Here is a 19,059-nt window from a genome sequence, read left to right on the forward strand (position 1 = left end):
AATGTTATCGTCACCCCCGCCGGAGTTTTTTTAACAGGGGGTGAATGTGGTAAATATCACTTGTGATATATTGTATGCATTACGGCACTGCCTGTATATTACAGGTACAACGGTAAATCCCTGCCTGCTGGCTCCGCCCATTGGCGTATAAAATTGTATGCTCTCCTGCGCTGATTCCATTCTGCTTCCAGCTGCGGGAGGCACAACATCTTCTGCAATAAAGCCTCGATTGTTTCACCATTCTTGTCTCGTGGTAATTGATGGTACATCACAGGTTAGTACAGTGTTCCTTACACTTCACAAGAAATGGTGCTGAAAATGATTGAAAGGGAAGGATCTCGATGTTACAGTTCATAGTTCCCTAACGCTCTTTAGGTTCCTTAGACAACACCATCCAAACCCATGACCATCACCATTTAGAAGGACAAGAGCAGCAAATACATGGGAACCCCATTACCTGAAATGAACTGAAAAAATGAAAATCGCTATTGTCACAAGTAGGCTTCAAATGAAGTTACTGTGAAAAGCCCCTAGTCGCCACATTCCAGCGCCTATTTGGGAAGGCTGTTACGGGAATTGAACCGTGCTGCTGCCCTGCCTTGGTCTGCTTTCAAAGCCGGCGATTTAGCCCTGTGCTAAACAGCCTCGAAGTTCCACTCCAGGCCACTCATCATCCTGACTTGGAAATATATCGTCGTTCATTCAGTGTCACTGGGCCAATATCCTGGAACTCCCTCCCTAACAACACTGTGGGTATATCTACACCACATGGACTGCAGCGGTTTAGGAAGACAGCTCACCACCACCTTCTCAAGGCAATTAAGGATTCGTAATAAATGCTGGCAGAGCCAGCAAAGTCTACATCCCGTGAATTAATGAAAAAGATAACGACAAGTAGCCATGCAAAACAAATAGGACATTTGGACTTCCAATCTCAAACCAAAGCACACCGACTTTGAATCATCCATATAGAATATTGCACTAGTAAAAGCAAAATACTGCAGGTGCTGGGGATCCAAAATAAAAACAGTAACTCTAGTTCCAAGGTAGGGTCATTTTGGACTCGAAACACTAACACTGTTTCTCTCTCCGTAGGTGCTGCCAGACCTGCATTTTCTGTTTTTATTTAGAATATTGTACTTAGTTTTGCTCCACTCAGAGTGGATCACGTAAAAGTTCAGAGGCGAGCCACAAAATTCTCAATTTAAAACAACCTTAATTACTCATTTGTACCAGGAAGGAATTTTCCATATTTTTTCTCCCCTGATGGCAATAGATATTGGTCTTTTTTCTTTGCCTCACCTAGGAAGTGGCATGGCCAGTGGGTATGAGCAGTCTCTGATGTTTCAAGCAGACTTGTTGGACCAGTCATACCCACGATTTTTACACATCTGTGTGTAGTGAAACCGGCATAGTGATAGTCACAATAGTGAACGCATTTGGAGGCTCAAGTGTTGGGGACATTATTTAGTTATTTATTTTTCCAATTAAGGGGCGATTTAGCGTGGCCAATATACCGACCCTGCACATCTTTGGGTTGTGGGGGTGAGACCCTCGCAGACACGGGGAGAATGTGCAAATTCCACATGGGCAGTGACCCGGGGCTGGGATCGAACCTGGGTCCTTCGCGCTGATAGGCAGCAGTGAAACAATTCAAAATGTTCAACTAAAATACCATTGAAGAACAAAAACTTAGCAAGAGGGACCCATCCACGGCTCACTCAGGAAGTTGAGCGTAATATTAGATTAAAAGAAGAGGCTTACGATGTTGCACAAATAGTAGCCAGTTTAAGGATTGGGAGTGTTTTAGAAACTAGTAATTGGCCACCAAAACGTTTATAAAAAAATGAAAAAGTAGAAAGAGAGTAAACGAGCCAGAATTATAAGAAAAAGGATTTGAAGAGCTTTTCTAAGTATATAACAAGGAAGAGAGTAGCTAAAGTAAACATTGGTTCCTTGGAAGCAGAGACAGGAGAAATTATCATGGGGAATCAGTAAATGGTAATAATAATAATCTTTAGTATTGTCACAAGTAGGCTTACATCAACACTGCAATGAAGTTGCTGTGAAAATCCCCTGCGGTGCCTGTTTGGGTACACTGAGAGAGAATTCCGAATGCCCAATTCACCTAACAGCATGACTTTCGGAATTTGTGGGAGTAAACTGGAGAACCCGGAGGAAGCCCACGCAGAAAAGGGGAGAATGTGCAGACTCCGCACAGACAGTGACCCAAGCTGGGAATCGAACCCGGGACCCTGGTGCTGTGCAACGGTGCTAACCACTGTGCTACCACGCCGCCTAATGGTGGTGGCATTGAACAAATATTTTGTGTCTGTTTTCATGGAGGAGACACAAGTTTCATACCAGAAATAAACAATTATCTAGTGGCTAAAAAAGGTGAAGAAGTTAAGTAAATTAGTATTAGCAGAGATAAAATATTGGAGGAACTTAAATGACCTTGTCCGAGTGTTCAAAATGAGATAGCTGCAGAGATAATGGATTTGCTAGATAGGATTCCCAAAATATAAGATTTGGGGACAGTCCCATTAGATTGGAAGTTGGTAAATGCTACACCCCTTTTCAAGAAAGGAAGGAGAAAGGAAACTGAAATACAGGCCAGTTAGCCTATCACCAGTTGCTGGAAAAATAATGGAATCTGCTATGAAGGAAATCTTAACAATGCACTTAGAAAAGCAGAATATGATTAGAACAAGTCAATGGGGGTGATTTTCAACCTGCCCTTGACATCAGAGATAACGACAACGCGGGCGGAAAATCCAGAGAGGATTGGGAAACGCCATTCTCCCTGGGGAGTTCGTGTTTTCTGATTTCCTCCGTTCCTCACTGGTGACGTCAGGAGGTTCATGGTCACGAAGCACAAGTACCTAATTTTAGTGGATTTCACTAAATTTAAATATGATTAGTCAGCCCATAATCCCTCCGCACTGAACATTCATACGGTTTACAAGAGCTTTTTAAAAACGGGATTCAGGTAAGGGGATTCCTCTGGGATTGCAGAGGCAAACATAGCCATGGAGGGACATGCCTGCTGGCATATGTTGGCACTGCCAGGTTGTCACAGTGCCAACCTCGAGGTGCCAACCTGTGCTAAGGATCATTGCCGGAGGACAGTGCTGGGGTAGTGCCAGGGAGAAGTGCTGGGCTGAGCCCTCATGGGCCCCACAATGTTGGGGGGGGGATGTTTCATTTATATGTTGGGGAGAGAGTGGGCAGCGAGGGGATAACTTTCATTTGTTTTTTATAAATTTAAAGTACCCAATTCTTTTTGTTTTTCAAGTGAAGGGCAATTTAGCGTGACCAATCCACCTACTCTGCACATCTTTGGGTTCTGGGGGTGAAATCCACTCAGGCACAGGGAGAATGTACAAACTTCACAAGGGCAGTGACCTTGGGCCGAGATGGAACCTGGGTCCTTGGTGCCGTGAGGCAGCAATGCTAACCACTGTGCCACCGTGCCGCCCTAGGGATAACTTTCAGGTACGACAGGTGGCATTGTGGCACAGTGGTTAGCACTGCTGCCTCACGGCACTGAGGACCTGGATTCAATCCTGGCCCCGGGTCACTGTCCATGTGGAGGCTGCACATTCTCCCTGTGTCTGCATGGGTCTCACCCTCACAACCCAAAGATGTGCAAGGATTGGCCACTCTAAATTGCCCCCTAATTGGAAAATTAAAAAAAATTGCAAGTACGGGGCGGAGCAGGCACTGAGGGAGGCGAGTTTGCCAGTGATACGTCCGCGGTGGTGAGCCCCCGATAATTGTCGGGAGTGGGGGGAGAGTCTAATGATTGTGTGGGCGTGTGGGAGTGGGGTGGAGATCCTGATAACTATGGTGGGGTGGAAGAGTTAAATTTCAGTGATGATCATGGTGCCTTTTAAAGATGGTGCCCCAATCTCTGTAGAACAGGTTGCCGGCTCTATTAGAATCGGCCCTGCCAGTGTGACAGTGTAAACCATGCAAACTCATGTTTTTCATTCAAGTGTTTCACAATCTGGAGACAAACTGGTCTGTGTAACTTTAAAAAAATTAATTTGCAGTAAATGGGCGTAGCTGGCTTAGCCAGCATTTATTTCTAGCCCATATTTCTAGGTTATTTGGACATTCTGAATTCTCCCTCAGTGTACCCGAACAGGCGCCGGAATGTGGCGACTAGGGGCTTGTCACAATGTTAATGTAAGCCTACTTGTCCCAATAAAGATTATTGTTATTATAGTTGCCCCTCTGAGGATGGTGGTGAGCTGCTTTCTTGATCCGCTGAAGTCCCTGAGGTGTAGGTACACCTACAGTGCTGTTCGTGGGGGGGGAATTCCAGGATTTTGATCCAGCGACAGTGAAGGAACGGCCATATATTTCCAAGTCGGGGTGGTGAGTGACTTGGAGGGGAACTTCCAGGTGGTGGGGTTCCCATATATCTGCTGCTCTTGTCCTTCTAGATGGTAGTGGCCATGAGTTTGGAAGGTGCTGCCTATGGAACCTTGGCGAGTTCATCTTGTAGAGATGATACACATGGCTACCACTGGTGGAGGGTTTGAATGTTTGTGGAAGGGATAGCAATCAGTGAGCTACTTTGTTCTGGATGGTGTTGAGCTTCTTGAGTATTTTTGGAGCTGCACTCATCCAGGCAAGTGGAGAGTATTCCATTACACTCCTGATTTGTGCCTTGTAGATGGTAGACAGGCTTTGGGGGGGGGGGGTCAGGAGGTGAGTTACTCATCGTCGATTCCTAGCATTTGACCTGCTCTGGTAGCCACAGTATTAATATGATTAGTCCAGTTCAGTTTCTGGTCAATGGTAAACCCCCAGGATGTTGATTGTGGGGCATCCAGCGATGTTGAGGCCGATGGTTAGATCTCACTTATTGGAGAGGGTCATTGCCTGACACTTGTGTGGCGCGATTGTTACTTGTCAGCCCAAGTCTGGATATTTTCCAGGCCTTGCTGCATTTGAACATAAACTGTTTCATTATCTGAGGAGTCATGAATGATGATGAACATTGTGCAGTCATCTGCGAACATTCCAACATCTGACCTTATGATGGAAGGGAGGTCATTGATGAACCAGTTTTCAGTCTAAGTCTGACACTTTGAAAAAGTATGGTAAGATTCCGCCCTGTATGTTTTTACTAAAGGGAAGTCCTATTTGAAATACTTATTGGTGCTTTTTGAGCATGTAACTAATGGAGTAGATAAAAGGAAACCAGTTGATGTACTGCACCTGGATTTTCAAAAGCCTTTCAATTAGGTGCCGCACAAAATTTTAACAGGCAAGACAAGCCGTCCTGATGTTGGTGTTAATATATTAGCATGTATAGAAGACTGGTTAATGGATGGAAAACAGAGATTTGGCATAAATAAACTTTTTTATGTTGGCATGCAGTGAATAGTGGAGTGCAACAAGGATCAGTGCTGGGGCCTCAGCTATTTACCGTCTATATTAATGACTTAGATGTAGAGAGAGAGAGTAATGCATCTAAAATTGCTTATAAAACAGAGATAGGTGGAAAAGTAAACTGTAGGGAAGATATAAAGAGGCTGCAAAGACTTATTGACAAGTTAGATAAGTGGGCAACAAGATCGTAGGTGGAGTATGATATAGAGAAGTGTGAATGTATTCACTTTGGTCATAAGAATAAAAAAGCACAATAGTTTTTAAAAGGTAAGAAACTTCTAAGTATTGATTCTCAAAGATGCTTGGGTGTGCTTGTACAAAGAATGGCAAAAGTTCCCATTGAAGTGCAGCAAGCAGTTAGGAAAGCAAATGGTATGTTGACCTGTACTGCAAGGGAATTGGAGTACAAGAATAAAGAAGTTTGCTGCAATTGTTCAGGGTTTTGGTTAGACTGCATCTGGAGTACTGTGTGCAGTTTTGGTCTCCACATTTAAGAAAGGAGATATAGGGCGGGATTCTCCCCTACCTGGCGGGGCGGGGGGTCCCGGCGGGATGGAGTGGCGTGAACCACTCCGGCGTTGGGCCGCCCCAAAGGTGCGGATTTCTCCGCACCTTTAGGGGCCAAGCCCTCACCTTTAGGGGCTAGGCCCGCGCCGGAGTGGTTGCTGTCCTGCCGGCTAGCATGGAAGGCCTTTGGCGCCATGCCAGCCGGGGCCGAAGGGACTCCGCCGGCCGGCGGAAGTCCGCGCATGCGCGGGAGCGTCAGCGGCTGCTGACGTCATCCCCGCGCATGCGCAGCGGGAGGGTCACCTCCGCGTCGGCCATTGCGGAGGATATGGCCGACGAGTGGGGAAAGAGTGCCCCCACGGCACAGGCCTGCCAGCGGATCGGTGGGCCCAAATCGCGGGCCAGGCCACCGTAGGGCACCCCCCAGACCCAGATCTCCCTGTGCCACCCCCAGGACCCCGGAGCCCGCTCACGCCGCCTGGTCCCGCCGGTCAGGGAGGTGGTTTAATCGGCATTACAGCTGCGGGACTTCGACTCATCGCGGGCTGGAGAATCGCTGGGGGGGCCGCCGACCGGCGCGGCGTGATTCCCGCCCCCGCCGAATCACCGGTGCCAGCGAATGTGGCGCCGGTGGGGGTGGGATTTACGCCGCCCCACGGCAATTCTCCGACCCGGCGGGGGGGTCGGAGAATCCTGCCCATACTTGCATTGGAGGCGGTACAATCAAGATGCACTAAAATTGTTCCCTGGGCTGAGGGGGTTGTCCTATGATGAAAGACTGAGTAAATTGGGCTTCTATCCTCTGGAGTTTAGAAGAATAAAAGGCAATCTCATTGAAACAAATAAGATTCTGAAGGGGCTTGACGGGGTAGATGCTGAGAGATTGTTTCCACTGGCCGGGAATCAAAAACGGATAAGCACATTCTCAGGATAATAGGCCGATCATTCAGGAATGAGATGAGGAGACATTTCTTCACTCAAAGGGTTTGAATCTAGGGAATTCTCTACCCCAGAGGGTTGTGGATGCTCCATCATTGAACATATTTAAAGCTGGGGTCTCTCAGGGAATTGTGGAACATAGTGATTGGTTGGGAAAATGGATTTGAAGATCAATCATCATCTTATTGAATCGGGAGCAGGCTTGACAGGGCATGCGGCAGACTACTGCTCCTAATTCTTACGTGCTTATGGAAGGAGCTTTAATAGAAATGTATGCAGAAAGAACGATCCTTAAAAAAATGCCACATGTAGTGCACTTATAAAGATATTTGTGGATTGCACACTGTGGAGGAAACATTTTAGACGGGAAACTTGTTTAAAGAAGTTGCGCATGACAGCTATAAATGGAAAGAACTCAATCTGGAAGGAGTGAAACCTTTTCCAATAAACAAGCATCTTAATTTGTTAAAATGATTTTATTTTCTAAAAACTTGTCTCTCATTTTGTTCCTCTTTGCTTTCCAAGTGTCAGCTCTTGCGGGAGTGTTGCTCTGTGGGTGGGTGCTGGCAGCCTTCTGCCACGTCATCTGAGTGTTTCAGATGTGAACCAACGTAATGACTGCCCGCTAGCTATTCCAATGTGGGAGCATCCTAGCTAAACTTCTCCCAGTGTGGCCAATCCACCTAGCCTGTACATCTTTGGGTTGTGGGGGTGAGACCCACGCAAACACAGGGAGAATGTACAAACTCCACAGAGACAGTGGGCGGGATTCTCGGAAATGGAGGCAGGGTGTTCACGCCGTCGTGAACTCCGTCGCGTTTCACGACGGCGCAAAATGGGCACTACCGATTCTGGCCCCCAGAGGGGGCCAGCATACTTCAGCCTCCCTTCCCGGCGCCAACTGGGCACCGAGCCAACCCGCGCATGCACAGTTAGGCCACGCCAACCCGCGAATGCGCGGAGGACTTCCTCAACGCGCCGGCCCCGATGCAACATGCGTGGGGGTTCAGGGGCCGCGTAATAAAATAGGGCCGGGGCTGGAGAGGCCGACCCGCCGATCGGTGGGCCCCGATCGCGGGCAAGACCCCATCAGAGGCCCCCCTCGGTGAAGGAGTGCTTTTCCCCGCCCCACAGTTCCTCATCTGAGGCCCAAAGTAGATTTGCTGAATTAAAGGTTGTCAACTGGCAAGTGTAGAGCAAAGCTAATATATGCCAAAGTAGTGAAAATGACCTTCAAAGTAGAGAAAGCACACCCTCAGAACAAGTCCTGTGAGCAAAGCATTTCATGCAAGCAAGGAGGCAGGTATATAGTTTTTGTATTTGAAGAATATCCATTTGTTTAAGTCCCTCAAATCCCATAATTCTCTCACCTTGGTTTCTCTGACAAGTTTCACAAAGTCTTGAACCCATAGTTAAAGTTCAAATCCTGAGTTAAAGCTGCTCAGTCTCGTAAGATGATAGTTTGTGCTTAGGTTGTCAGGTGGATGTACCTTTAAGAAATGGGTGTTTATCAAATAGCTGCAGTGATGTCAGTGTGTGGGTGGAGCTGGGCTGCCTGTCTTTCACTTTCCTTTTTGAGCTGGCAGATGCAGTGTGTTTTAGGTTTCGTTTTCAGAGGTGGATAGCTGCATTCAAAGCAAGCAGCTGTGTAATGATCTCTCTCTACAAGCTAAGGAATGGCTCCAGATCATTGATAATTTCAAAGTAATACGTGTTTCTGCAGAGCATTTAAATCTGCTGTCTTTATTTTAAATAGGATTTAACTTATGGATGTTGTTTGGGAAGTTATTAAGGATTATCTATAGAATATTGTATTTCGGAAAGTATCAATGTTTGTAGTTGATAAGGTGTTTACTGTGTGTTTATAAAATGTTAACTGGATTCATAAAATAAACATTGTTTCGTTTTAAACATACTTTAGCTCTCTTTTGCACCACACCTGTAAAGTGGGCCCTTGTGCTCCCCAGATGCAAAATTTATTTAAAGTTGTGGGTCAGGTGAAATCCATGATATCCTTTGGGGTTCTCTAACCTCTGGCCCATAATAAGGTGGTCAACTCTGTGTTAAGCATCACCTGGGGTGACTCAGGAACCCCACTCTGACATGGTAATCTCTGTTGCATTTTCTGCAGAAGAAGTGGACAGAGAAGGTGCACGATTTTCTGGCCTCTGATTTTTCTGGTGCCTCTTCCTCTTCTCAGCCAGCTAAGCTTTTCGTTTCTGCTCACCTGCTCCAATGGCTTTCCTGGTAATAAACCTCCGTATTCACAGCTATCAGCGACTGAATCCTTGTTGTCAGTGTCAATGTCCACATTTCCATAACTTGCTTGCAGGTAGGTAAATATATTCTGACTTAGGAATTCTGCTGATAGCAGTGTCATGTTCCTCAAAGAGTGAAGCACAGCGTAGGAGCATAGATGCTCATGAAGTTGATTGGCTTGTTGAGAGTTGAGAGCTGGCTTGAGAGAACACGTTCTGGACCATTTCTAACGAGTTCTAACATCAAGAGTAGCCAGTTCCTTGCAGCAAAGCCTACACCTTGCTCAGGATTCCCTCTGAATCCTTCCTCTGCCAGATTAATGTGTAATGTTTTTGGTAAGAACCCTGTTGATGTGAAATATGAAGGTATTCCAAAACTCATAAGGGTAACTTGGAAAACTGATTCTTAGTGGTGTATACTATGAGAAAAGCTATGTAAACCACAGAGAAATAGTCCAGTTGTGTGATCAATTAATAAAGAATATTTATTAATTGAAAAGAAAAAACACACAAGGACTATAATACAGTACAACACTTAATTACACTGATGGCTATACACACACAGTATTACATTACGTTACCCATTTGTTCCTAACTACCTACGTTTCCTGAACTCTGAGATGTCTCTTTGTTCCCAAACAACATCCAATATTATATAACTCTATGAGCTAAATCCAGCAGAAAATTACCATACACAGGTTATTTGGGATAACTGTCTTCAGTTTCACCAAAGGTGAAATGATCTCGGTTCACGTTTTGGACTTTAATCAGCTGCCCTTATAGTAGGAACCTGTTTTCAGCAGACTGTTCTCTGTAGTTGGGTGTGGTGGTGATGGTTGGTGCTACCGTGTCCCTTTCTCCAGTTATTCCGCTATGGATATATCATTCTTTCCCTTTGATGTTACCCACTTAGTAAATTTGGCTTTTAGCATAGACATGGTTACCTCATTTATACCCCATTGTTTTCCCTGGGTCAGTTAGGTAAATACATGCTTTTTTCACTGATAGCTAATTTGCATATCAAAATCCCTTCAGACAGCTGCCCTTATCAACTCCCTTTTTTATTTGATCCCAATTTCAATTTTTAATCTTAATTTCCCCCAATTCTTAACATTTTCCTTTCAGTGATTACTCTTGGCGGACCTGGGTCGGGATTCTCCGATCCCGCGGTCAGGTTCTGACGCCGGCGTCAAAAGCGGCGTTAGTCACTCCGGCATCAATGGGCCTCCAGGCCCAGGTATTCACCTCTTCCTAGGGGGCTAGTATGGCGCTGGAATGGTGTCCGCTGCTTCGGCGCTCGAAGGCCGGCACGCCACGGCCAGCGCGACTCCGTGCATGCGCGTGGGTTCCCATCTCCACACCAGCCCCTGGGCATTGTGGCAGAGCCCTACAAGGGCCCGGTGTGGAGAAACACAGGCCCCCCCCACGGAATTAGCCCACCCGCCGATCGGTAGGCCCCGATCGCGGACCAAGCCACCGTGGAGGCCCCCCCCGGAGTTGGATCCCCCGCGCCCCCCACCAGGACGGCCCCCGCAGCCAGAACTCTGAGGTCCCGCTGGGTAGGACCATACGTAACCTACGCCGGCGGAACTCGACGGGCACTCGGCCCGTCGAGGCGCGGAGAATCGCCGGGGGGGGGGGCTGCTTTCAATGGCCCCCGACCGGCGTGGCAGCGACCCCCGTGGGCGCCGGAGAAACGGCGGGCCTGTGTCGGAGTGGTGTGGCGTGATTCTCGCGCCCCCCCCCCCGGCGATTCTCTGATCCGGCACGGGATCGGAGAATCCTGGCCCGGTATTTTTGTTGGGAAGCTATGTCAGTGTCCAGCTTATCAAATTCCATGTTGATTATGGCTGTCTTGCAAGTGTTATCGATCAGCTGTAAGTCATCTGTCAATTACATACACATGATTCTAAAGTTCCAGCTTGTCAATCGGAGAGTTGGCACCTTCTTTCTTATTGTTTGCTTTGTTTATTTGCCCAGTGCAATGGATTCCATCCACTTGTTGAGCAGACACTCTAAGCTGCAAGCACTTATTGAAGCATGTGGACCGTGGCGAGTCAGCACCTTATTAGTCAGAGGCTGTCCAACTTGTAATGGGCAGTAACTAAGTAAAAGGACTTGATGGTTCCTCCCACCATCGGTGACAGCCTGTAGCACCCGTTCTATATGCCAGTCAAGTTTGGCTTGTCACAGTCTCTGGTGTTGAGTTAATGCTTTGCAGCAAAGCTGGCATGTCCTCTCCGGGAGCCAAGCCTGGGCAAAATATATAGAGAACCTGGGCTGCCCAAAGGTCTCGATGTCACCAGTTGTGAAGGAATGCACCACGTTTAACACTGGCTTGGTTGCAGTAGTTGCTGGAAAGATTAAATATTTAACCATGCCTTTTGGCACTACTCCCGATTTTTTGTCAGAGTTTACTCCTTGAGCCTTCAACTCTCCTGAAGTATCAGAAAGCTCCTGAAGATCCTGGGTAATTTGAAAAAAGTGCATGTTTTTTCTTTACAGAGAACTGGTTGCCCCCATAAGAACGTACTTGGAGCACAGCGGCACAGTGTTTAGCACTGCTGCTTCACAGTGCCAGGGTCTTGGGTTCAATTCCGGCCTCAGGTGACTGTGGGGAGTTTGCACTTTCTTCCTGTGTCTGCATGGGTTTCCTCCGCATGCTCCGGTTTCCTCACGCAGTCCAAAGATATGCAGGTTAGGTGGATTGGCCATGATAAATTGTCCCTTAGTGTCCTGGGATGTGTAGGTAGGTGAAAAGGGTTATATGAATAGGACGGGGAAGTGGGTTTGGGTGGAGTACGCTTTCAGAGGGTTGATGCAGATCTGATGGGCCAAATGGCTTCCTTTTGCACTGCAGGGATTCTCAAATTCTCTGATTCTAGCAAGAATAAATCAGCCACATTGCAATTTCAACTGGTTATCTTAACTTGATTGTTAGTGTAGTTTTTAGCACACTTTGGATTGTTCATCAAATGTTGCCCAATCATGGAATCACATTCTAACAGTAGACATTTTGCAGTAGACCTAATCAGGAATCTTGTAAACAGGGCCCTATCCCTTTGCTCAGCTTGCAAGCTTGTCACAGAAATAGAGCATATCAAAGATATCCTGCAGGGCAGTGGTTATCCTGATCAGGTCATTGTTTGATGTGTATTGTGCAAATTTGCAAATGGGCCAAAGGCTGCAACTTTTCGATCTGAAAAGTACCTGGTCTATCTTAAGTTACAATGGAAAGGCAAATAATCTCAAAAATCTTAAACAGCCGAAGCTAGCCATTTCAAGCTGCTACTATGCAGTGGCTACATGAGTGGTATTTTCCACATATATGATGCTGCCCTCAGTCCACACAGTGAAGCCATGTTATGTATGAATTTCTGTGCTGGTACATCGCCTGGTATGCAGGCCTTCTGATCGAATCAAATAGTGGGTGGTGTTTTCCCAGAAATCAACAAAGGGTGATATTAGGCGGGAAAAGTGGTGTTCAAGCCGTCGACAGCAATCTCCGCTGCAGCTTTCTCCGCTGTATAGTCCAGGACTTTGAAAATAAAACTTTCAAGGGGTGGTCCATAATGGATCACTGGTGGGGCGGCCTCTAATTTGCGCGCCTCTTCAGTAACTTCGTTAACCGAGGATCAGGACGCCACTTTTAAAAGCCATGGCAGCACAGAGAGAGCAAAAGGAGTTCACCCTGAAATCCTCCTGGCACTGTCCCCTAGCATTGTCTTTATCGATGTAAAATCTGCCTGTAGTTCTCACAATATTTCCTGCTCCTTTCGCTGAACCCGTTCGACACAATCAGGAGCGGAAAATACCAGCCAGTGTTTGTTTGGTTGTTCATAATTGTTTGTGTGTGTCGCCACGAGGAGGAATGGCGGAGGTCTTGCAAATGGGGGGACTGACAGGGAGAGACTCACAGCTTGTTTTTACATTGCTGCTCTCCAGCGGTGTGGGCTGAAAATGAGAAGCAAACTAGCACACAAAAGCGGAAAGCCTGCTAACTCTCTTCACCCACACACTAGACACATTGCATCGACCTGTTGGACACACAAGTGTTCTTAATGAGCACTTTACATATTATAATTGTCAACACACCCATCCCACTGAGGTTTCTCTCGTACAGCAGATTAAGCTCAGGTTACATTCAGAAGCTAAGTGGGTTGCTGCCCATTTTTGGATGCATTGGTACTTGCAGCCCTTTTAACTATCTGCCTGCCTGCAAACCCCCTCACTCTTTGGAGTTAAAATTCCTCCTCCAATGTTTCTAATTACGCAGATTCCATTGTTTGAAAATGACTGTCACTTGCACAGATTTCTTATAAACATTAATATACAGAATCAACAGGAAAATTTCAAGAGTTAATTCAAGATCATGACTATTATAGTTCTCTGTATCTCGTTTATCAATGTTTTCAATTCATTGTTTTCCTTCTGGAAGTACTTTGTCAAGCTACGGCCAGCCAAATGACAGCATGTAAAATTCCTGATCAATCACACACTGTCATGCTGTGTTAGTCAATGCTATGGATCCTCATAACCAAATACATTAATCTTTGCTCTCCATTCCTGGATGTATAATGTTTGAACAAAACTTGTGTTCTGTTGTGCCATCACACACAATGGTTTGGTTCTTCGAGGTTCATCTGATTCCTGGTGCTCATGAGAACCTGGTCTACTTGTAACGCTAACCACTTATTACTAGGACCTAGGTTCAAAGCCAGCTCAGACTAAGGTGATAAAGTCTCCTCAGACTGAGGGCTATAAGGCTCCAATGTGAAATTAGTTTCAACAGTCTTAATTTAGTTCATAGCTGGCAGGGAGTCTCCGTGTACATTTTTTTTGAACCCATAAACAAATAAACAACCTCTTGCCAATTAAGCACTCCATTTGAAAGGGGCACGATTATGCCACCTTAACAAACACAAAAACTCTAAAGGGAACTTACCAACTTGAATTAAAATATCACTCTCGGGATTGATGAAGCACTCCAAACCCCTCCCTCCCCCTCACTCCACTCCACTCTGGCACGAACCAGTGGGGAAAGAGTTTGGTGTTAATTGGCAATCTCATTCAGACTAAAAACAAGTGTGGGAAATGGAACATGTAAACTTGATCAAAAACATGATCAAAAGGCAAGGTTTTATGGAGGTTTTTGAACTGTGGAGCCAGTTAGTAAGGCAAAAATAATTTTGAAATTGAGTATTAAAACCTCCTTGCCTTACGCTATATTGAACACTGAGGCATATTGTTGCACACCAAATATCTTCCACAGTTGAAGATTAATTCATTAAACCGAAAACTGGAATTGAACCTGGGACTTGTCCTTTTCTGTATGGCTCATTATTGTGCCATACCAAAATGATATCAATACCCAAACACATTATGCAAAACTTCCTGACTAACTGGATGAAAACAGGAAAGAAACCAAAATAAAAATGAAAATTACACCTCAGAAATTGTGCTACTGGGCCCTTTAAATGGATTTCCATTACAGTACATGCTGGGGGCACACTTCATATAGACAGAGAGATGGCCACATCCTTTCCAGTGCAAGTGAAAATATTGCATGTGCATGTAAATTATGTTATGGTTTAATTTTATTGATTGAAAATTGACTAACATTGCTACTGCCAATACAAACCCAACCAGAAAATTGGATTGGGCTGTAAGTCGATGGAAATTTGATATAACTGATCTCCACCCATTTTCAAAAAGTCTAGCCGTTGGTAAAGGTATTGACATTTATTTTTTCAAAATTTTTGTTTCAGAATATATTTGTTGAGAATGGCTTTGGTTTCAGTGGACAGCACACCACACTATACGAAAACAAGCTTTGGAGCAGATGCCGACCCTCTGAAGTTCTACTCCACAACATATTCTACATCATATGGTAAGAGTGCAAAGTAGTCTGCAATGTCACTGAAGCTTTTTCTGGAAGAGATGAGAGCACAATGCAACGAGTCTGAGATTGGCGCATCACCCCATAAATTTGGCACTCTGAGAAAATTGTAAGCTGGAGGAACCTCATAGGCTCTGCCATGCCAGCTGAAAATACATCTATTGCTGCTGCTGCTGCTTTACATAATATCCCAAAGAGCAGCAGATGGCCTCGGAGTAATGGGGATCACAGGCTAAGCAATGGTGTAATGAGGTAGGCACTGGCCTCCAGGCCCATTTCACATCCAGCCAAGATTGATGGGAACAAACTCTCTTCTGCCGCATATTCATGAGATTCCTATGAGAAATGGTATATACAATGTCAAGTTGGTATAGTGTATACCACACACACTATTGCAACAAGTAAATTGAAGCTAAATTGGCAGTCTCCCTTAGATGTCCAATCAACAAACCCCATTCCACAGCCAGCAATTCAATCCTCCTCACTGGTTACTGCCTCAGAGTGAACCGGAATCTGAATAATATCATTGTCTTATTTAACCCTGAGTTTCTCACTCAAATCATTTCCATCACCATACTTCAACCTCCTTATTATTGTCTACCTATGCCTTCTCCATAGCCCATCTGCTGCTGAAACCTCCATACATTCATTTGCTACTCCGGTCTTGCATATTTCACCCTTGGTAAACTTGAGCTCATCCAAATGTCCAAAAGACCATAAGACATAAGAGCAGAATTAGGCCCATCAAGTCTGCTCCACCGTTCAATCGTAGCTGATATGTTTCTCATCCTCATTCTCCTGCCTTCTCCCCATAACCCCATATCCCCTTAAATAAATCAAGAACCTATCTATCTCTGTCTTAAAGACGCTCAGTGATTGGCCTCCACAGTCTTCTGAGGCAAAGAGTTCCACAGATTCATTACCCTCTGGCTGAAGAAATTCTCTCTCATCTCAGTTTTAAAGGATCATCCTTTCAGTTTGAGGCTGTGCCCACGGGTTCTGGTTTTGCTTAATAGGGGAAATGCCCTCTCCACATTCACTCTATCTGGGGTTCTCAATATCTTACACCAAGTCCCATTCAGCCATCAACTCTGTGGTTGTTAATTTATATGGCCCACTAATACCTCAAATTGAAACTTATGATTCTGATGCTCTCCATGACCTTGCCCTTCCACATCTCTGAAACAACTTCCACTCTAACCCTAACCCTACAACTCTAAGAATTGGAACAGAAAGGGATCCCACAAAGTCCCATGTAGGGACAAATACAGGGATCAGAGATAGATTACATAGAGTCAAAATAAATGACAGGAGCAGAGAAAAAGCTTGAAGTTGAAGAAAGAGCTGTGGGTATCAGATTGAAGCAAAATGGGCTTGATAGAATCCCAGAAAATCCAAGAGGACAACCGATGGTTGGTGACTCCGTGCTGTTGATTAGAGAAGCAAAGTCACCCCTTTGGAACAGTGATGCTCTGCTTGGCATGGCCAATGATCTGAAATTGTGCTTGTAAAGTGAAGCTCGAGTGTAATCAGAGTTTGAGAGGAAAGGATTATGAGAAGGCGAGATTGAAATCCTGACTGTAGATGCTTGTTGAAGCCTTCCAAGTAGGAGAGCTGTCTGAAGAGAATTACAAGGCAAGTTCCTCAAATGTGGATATTGGAAACTATTGTGAGAAAGTCAGTTTCAGTGAGCCCGGTTGACTCATGGTATGGCAAGTGACTGAGTGAGTTGTTGAGAAATCCATGGAATCTGCTTTGGTCACATCTGTCTTTTACTTTGGAGGAAGATGTGTCTTACCACAGTTCCGCTGTGAATTCACATGTGTCTATAAAGATATTGCTGAGATGAAGGAATAGTGAATATTTGAATCATTTTCTTGTGCTTTATTGAGATTTTTTCAATCCTCTTGTCTGCTGAAATGCACTTAATTTTTCTGGTTTAATTATCTTTTGTGTGTTGAAAGTTCATCAGCTGACTCTTGTGAATTTGTTCGGTAGCTTGCTTCCATGGTTCCTGAAAATAAAATTTAAGATCAAGCTAGATTTCACCTTGGGATCTGACTAGTCCTGTAGCAACATCAGCTGGGATTGTAAAACTATTATGACATTTCCATATAGTTTCTCCTTCCAGAAAGCCTCTGTGCAAGCACCAGGCAAATCTTTTGATGCTAGAATAGGGAACCCAAGGAGCATGTCAATATTTGCAGATAACTCCCACAAATGTGTCAATATTTACAAAGGGTTCCTCTGGTAGAAATTTTGAAAACGATTGAGTGAGTTTCTACAGTGTGAGTGAAGAGATTGCTCAGAATTAGACTGAAAAACACATATCACTCTTGGGAGTTGTGTTGACTTCTGAACCTCTGCAAAGAGCAGCTGGCTCCCACTTTAAAAATAAACTCCTTAAACTTCTTATAAAAAATTACTGCAGACCTTGGGCTCCAGATGGTAAGCCCCTGGCCTCTTATGTTGACAATTTGACAAATGTTTAATGGCCTTTAATACGGAGTCATCTCTTTTTAAAGAGGTCAGCCTTTTAATGGCTACTGTATTGTAAAATGATGAGTATTTCATATATTGGCTGTCTATTCATTGAAGACAATCTGTAAAGATTGTAGTCCATTTTGTTAATCTGCTAAATATAGGCAGTATCTGGGCTTGCAGACAGGTATGCAGTTTGTGGGGATGGGGTGAAATAGGATGGGGTGGGGGATGAGCGTTCTTTGTTCAATTTCTGCCTTATCTAGAGCCGCCCCTTTGATTACCACTGAAATGGTTCCAATCAAAGTCCAATCTCCAAAACATGTTCGCTATCTTCACCTGTGCTTCTGTGCACCTCCTCCTCAAAATCACATCCATGTCTTTGCCAACTGCAGACTAAACCAATCCAGTGCTCTCCTGGTGGGTCTCCCACCTTCCACCGCACTGTTAACTTCAGGACTTCCAAAGCTCTATTCCTCATATCCAGTAACGCACCAAACCTCTCTCAACCAATTTCTCTAATGTTATATGTTCATCTGTTTAATTAATCTGCTTCTTCATGGCCGTACCTCTCTTTAAATCTGTAAACCCTTCCAGGTCCACAACAACCCCATTACTGCCCACCTTCACTTCCCATCCTCTGCTGCAGCCCTCCCACCTCCACCCCTCTCCAACAAGAATTTTCTGGACTTTGTCAGAATCCATCTCTTTGACCAAGTTTCATCATTTCTCCTAATCTCTCTTCCTGTGCCTAGGTGTCTGTTCATGTCTGATTATGCCTCTGGAATATATGGAATGTTATTTCCATATGAAATGTGAATTGTTGCTGAGTTAACTGGGACTGCGGGGAGGAAGTTACTACTGGCTTTCAGTGAGGTGAAGGGCACGAATTACTCAGGTTTCCACTGCTGATTTGCTATCCAGTGACTGTGGCTGGAATTTTCTAACCCCCTCCCCTCCCACTGCAATGGGTTCTTCCGCAGCAGGGCCAGAAATCATTGAAATCTCCATTCACATTGCCTCACCACGCTGTTATGTAATGCTGCTTGATTAACATAAATTGCTACTGACCATAGACAACGTTGAAAGACGCTGCTTGATTAACATAAGTTGCTACTGACCATTGACGACGTTTGAAAGACACTCCAGTCCATGATGTAAGTTGAAAGGATTTATTCAGTACCAACAACTAGATAAAAGAGTTCGACACTCTGCTGATCTAACTCTAGTAACTCAGTGATAATGACTAACTGCACAACTGGGATCTAGGCCACATGTGGTGACCCAGCCTGAGATCTAAACTATTCTAGTGCTAATCCTACAGTCCCTGCCAGGAGTGAGAGGGAGGGCCTAGTGTGTGTCTGGTTTTATAATGAGTTGTGTAATGCCCTCTAGTGGTCGTGCCACAGCCAGGTGTTCTGATTAACCCCTTAGTTACATGTCAGTCTCCATATCATTACACGCGCCAAGGACCTGGATTCGATCCTGGCCCTGGTCACTGGCCATTTGGAGTTTGCACATTCTCCCCGTGTCTGTGTGGGTTTCACCCCATCAATTCAAAGATGT

At 45.1% G+C, this 19,059-nt stretch overlaps 1 protein-coding gene across 5 annotated transcripts in view; it reads left to right on the forward strand.

Moving 5' to 3' along the window:
• The window catches only part of saxo4 (stabilizer of axonemal microtubules 4), a 344,826-nt gene that overhangs the window by 30,711 nt on the left and 295,056 nt on the right, over nt 1–19,059 (forward strand). For all 5 annotated transcript variants that reach the window (XM_072466827.1, XM_072466830.1, XM_072466826.1 and 2 more), the window contains exon 2: nt 14,882–15,003. In XM_072466827.1, coding sequence (XP_072322928.1) covers nt 14,898–15,003 — 106 coding nt within the window. In that variant the 5' untranslated portion in view covers nt 14,882–14,897. The remainder of the gene's footprint in view (nt 1–14,881; nt 15,004–19,059) is intronic.

Source organism: Scyliorhinus torazame, chromosome 10, assembly GCF_047496885.1.
Source record: "Scyliorhinus torazame isolate Kashiwa2021f chromosome 10, sScyTor2.1, whole genome shotgun sequence".
Lineage (NCBI taxonomy): Eukaryota > Metazoa > Chordata > Chondrichthyes > Carcharhiniformes > Scyliorhinidae > Scyliorhinus > Scyliorhinus torazame.